General features: G+C 45.3%; 1 protein-coding gene across 1 annotated transcript in view; it reads right to left on the bottom strand.

Annotated features, from left to right (window-relative positions):
* The window catches only part of LOC106818122 (calcium-dependent secretion activator 2-like), a gene marked incomplete at its 5' end in the record, with an annotated part of 16,948 nt that overhangs the window by 10,976 nt on the left and 3,086 nt on the right, over window positions 1–2,886 (bottom strand). Inside the window, 2 exons of the mRNA XM_014822841.1 lie at window positions 1,259–1,369; window positions 2,309–2,383. Of these exons, the coding sequence (XP_014678327.1) occupies window positions 1,259–1,369; window positions 2,309–2,383 (186 nt within the window). The remainder of the gene's footprint in view (window positions 1–1,258; window positions 1,370–2,308; window positions 2,384–2,886) is intronic.

Below are 2,886 nucleotides of genomic sequence, written 5' to 3'. Positions count from 1 at the left end.
ATACAAGGTCGTTCAGGATAGTACAGGATAGTACAAGTTCGTTCAGGGTCGTACATGGGCATCCTGCAGGGTGATACAAGGTCGTACAGAATCATACAAAGTCGTGCAGGGTCATACAAGGTCGTTCAGGATAGTACAGGGTAGTACAAGTTCGTTCAGGGTCGTATATATGGGCATCCTGCAGGGTTATACAAGGTCGTACAGGGTCATACAAGGTCGTACAAGGTCGAACAGGGTAGTACAAGTTCGTTCAGGGTCGTATATATGGGCATCCTGCAGGGTCATACAAGGTCGTACAGGGTCATACAAGGTCGTACAAGGTCGAACAGGGTAGTACAAGTTCGTTCAGGGTCGTACATGAGCATCCTGCAGGGCGTACAAGGTCGTACAGAGTCATACGAGGTCGTACAGGATAGTACAAGGTCGTACAAGGTCGTACAGGATAGTACAAGTTCGTTCAAGGTCGTACATGGGCATCCTGCAGGGTGATACAAGGTCGTACAGAATCATACAAAGTCGTGCAGGGTCATACAAGGTCGTTCAGGATAGTACAGGATAGTACAATGACGAACAGGGTAGTACAAGTTCGTTCAGGGTCGTACATGGGCATCCTGCAGGGTCATACAAAGCCGTACAGGGTCATACGAGGTCGTACAGGATAGTACAAGGTCGAACAGGGTAGTACAAGGTCGTTCAGGATAGTACAAGGTCGTACATGGTCGTACAGGGTCAGGTACACGGTACAACTCCCATCAGTGTGTAAGGACAGGCAGTAGAAATACAATCTTCATTCAATATTCAATACAGACCCGTTTCTTGTTTCGGTAAGTGAATTAGCATTTGTAGCAGCAATTAAGGCAATCAAATGTGCACTCGGCGCGATGCAACGTGGCCACCGTAATAATAAACCACGCGCTTACAACAATAGAAGCTGTATTAAAAGTGGTGCATGAACCCACGACGTACACCTACACGTATACACACGTGCTCTCGACAGCCACTGCTCACGGTCAAGGAGCTAAATATAACAAGGAGAAGAAGCGCCGCCATATCTGGCCCAAATTTGTGTTTGGCAAAGACCCTAGAACAGATTAGTGTTCTATTGTCCCTGGTTTCGGTCTGCACGGCCATTTCAGCTGATCATGGTCCATAGATGGCGCCCTTGAGGCGAAAAGCACACAGCCAATCCGCTTCCTCTCCTTGTTATATTTAGCTCCTTGCTCACGGTTAGATAAACGACGTTAGTTAGCTCACGCACCAGCACTTTACTGATGTTGATCTGACTGGTGAAGTTGAAGATGGGAGCGAAGACGGATCCCTCGTCGTACCTCGCCAGCTTGCCCAGGACATTCTCCAACACACTGATCAACTACAACAATAACAACAACAACGATGACGATGATGATGACGACTATGACGACGATGATGATGATGACGGCAACGTTGATGATGACGACTATGACGAAAATGATGATGATGACTTTGACGACAACGATGATGATGGCGGCAACGTTGATGATGACTATGACGACAACGATGATGATGACGACTATGACGACAACGATGATGATGGCGGCAACGTTGATGATGACGACTATGACAACAACGATGATGACGACGACGACGACGACGACGACGATGACGACAACGACTACGATGATGATGGCGGCAACGTTGATGATGATGACTATGACGACGACGATGATGACGACGACGACGACGACGACGACGACGACGACGACGACGACTATGACGACGACAACGACGACGACGATGAATATAACGACAACGATGATGATGGCGGCAACGTTGATGATGACGACTATGGCAACGACGATGATGACGACGACGACGGCGACGACGACGATGACTATGACGACAACGATGTTTACATATATTACATTATGTATACATTATAGTGGTTGATGTTTACATAAGAGGTGATGTTTATATATTGGCAGCAGATACGATGAGTCTTCCATTGAGTGTCCTCGAGTTAGTGATGAGATGTATTATCGTATGCTATGGCACAGTACGGTACAGTGTGTTATGACATGGAACGGTATTGTATGGTAAGTTACGTGCGGAAACAGGATAATTAATACCGCCGCAATATAACAAAAATAAATAATTGATATCATGAATTAATAATATCGTTATTATATTGGTCATGTTTTATCGTTTTACATTGCACTTATTCATTTAATGCTTATTACTAACATGTCTCGGCTCAACATATACTCTATACATCGTGACAACGCACGTGACGGTAGGACATAAGTGACGGACCAAGCTCCCGCATGCTCACCTTCTGAACGAGACCTCTGATCATCTGCTGAGACACCTTCTCCAAGAACTCATCGATCTTAGTGTGGTATTGGTGCTGAAATGTGAACCAGGTGTAAGTCAGGTGGCGCTATCTTCGGGACATTTGGTCCGCAGGAATAGGAATTGGAATAGGAATAGCAGACACGCATACTAGAAGCCGTAGACTACCGTGCGATGCGGGACATGCGGATGGTGCATCGGCTATCAAGGCGATCGTTTAGATCGCACGGATTGCCAAAGTTTGCGTTTGTCTGTGTCTGTCTGTGTCAATTTCTATGTCTGTGTATGTATCTTTGTCTATGTCTATGTACGTGTCTGTGTCGGTGTCTATGTCTATGATTATATATATCTGTGTCTATGTCTGTCTATATCTATGTCTGTGTCTGTATGTGTCTATCTCTATATCTGTGTATGTGTCTATGTACGTTTCTGTGTCTGTGTCTATGTACGTGTCTGTGTCTGTGTCTATGTCTATGATTATATATATCTGTGTCTATGTCTGTCTATATCTATGTCTGTGTCTGTATGTGTCTATCTCTATATCTGTGTATGTGTCTA

The sequence above is a fragment of the Priapulus caudatus genome, unplaced genomic scaffold (assembly GCF_000485595.1).
Source record: "Priapulus caudatus unplaced genomic scaffold, Priapulus_caudatus-5.0.1 Scaffold2039, whole genome shotgun sequence".
Lineage (NCBI taxonomy): Eukaryota > Metazoa > Priapulida > Priapulimorpha > Priapulimorphida > Priapulidae > Priapulus > Priapulus caudatus.
The sequence above is the reverse complement of the archived record's forward strand: the minus strand, read 5'-3'. Positions and strand labels throughout refer to the sequence as shown.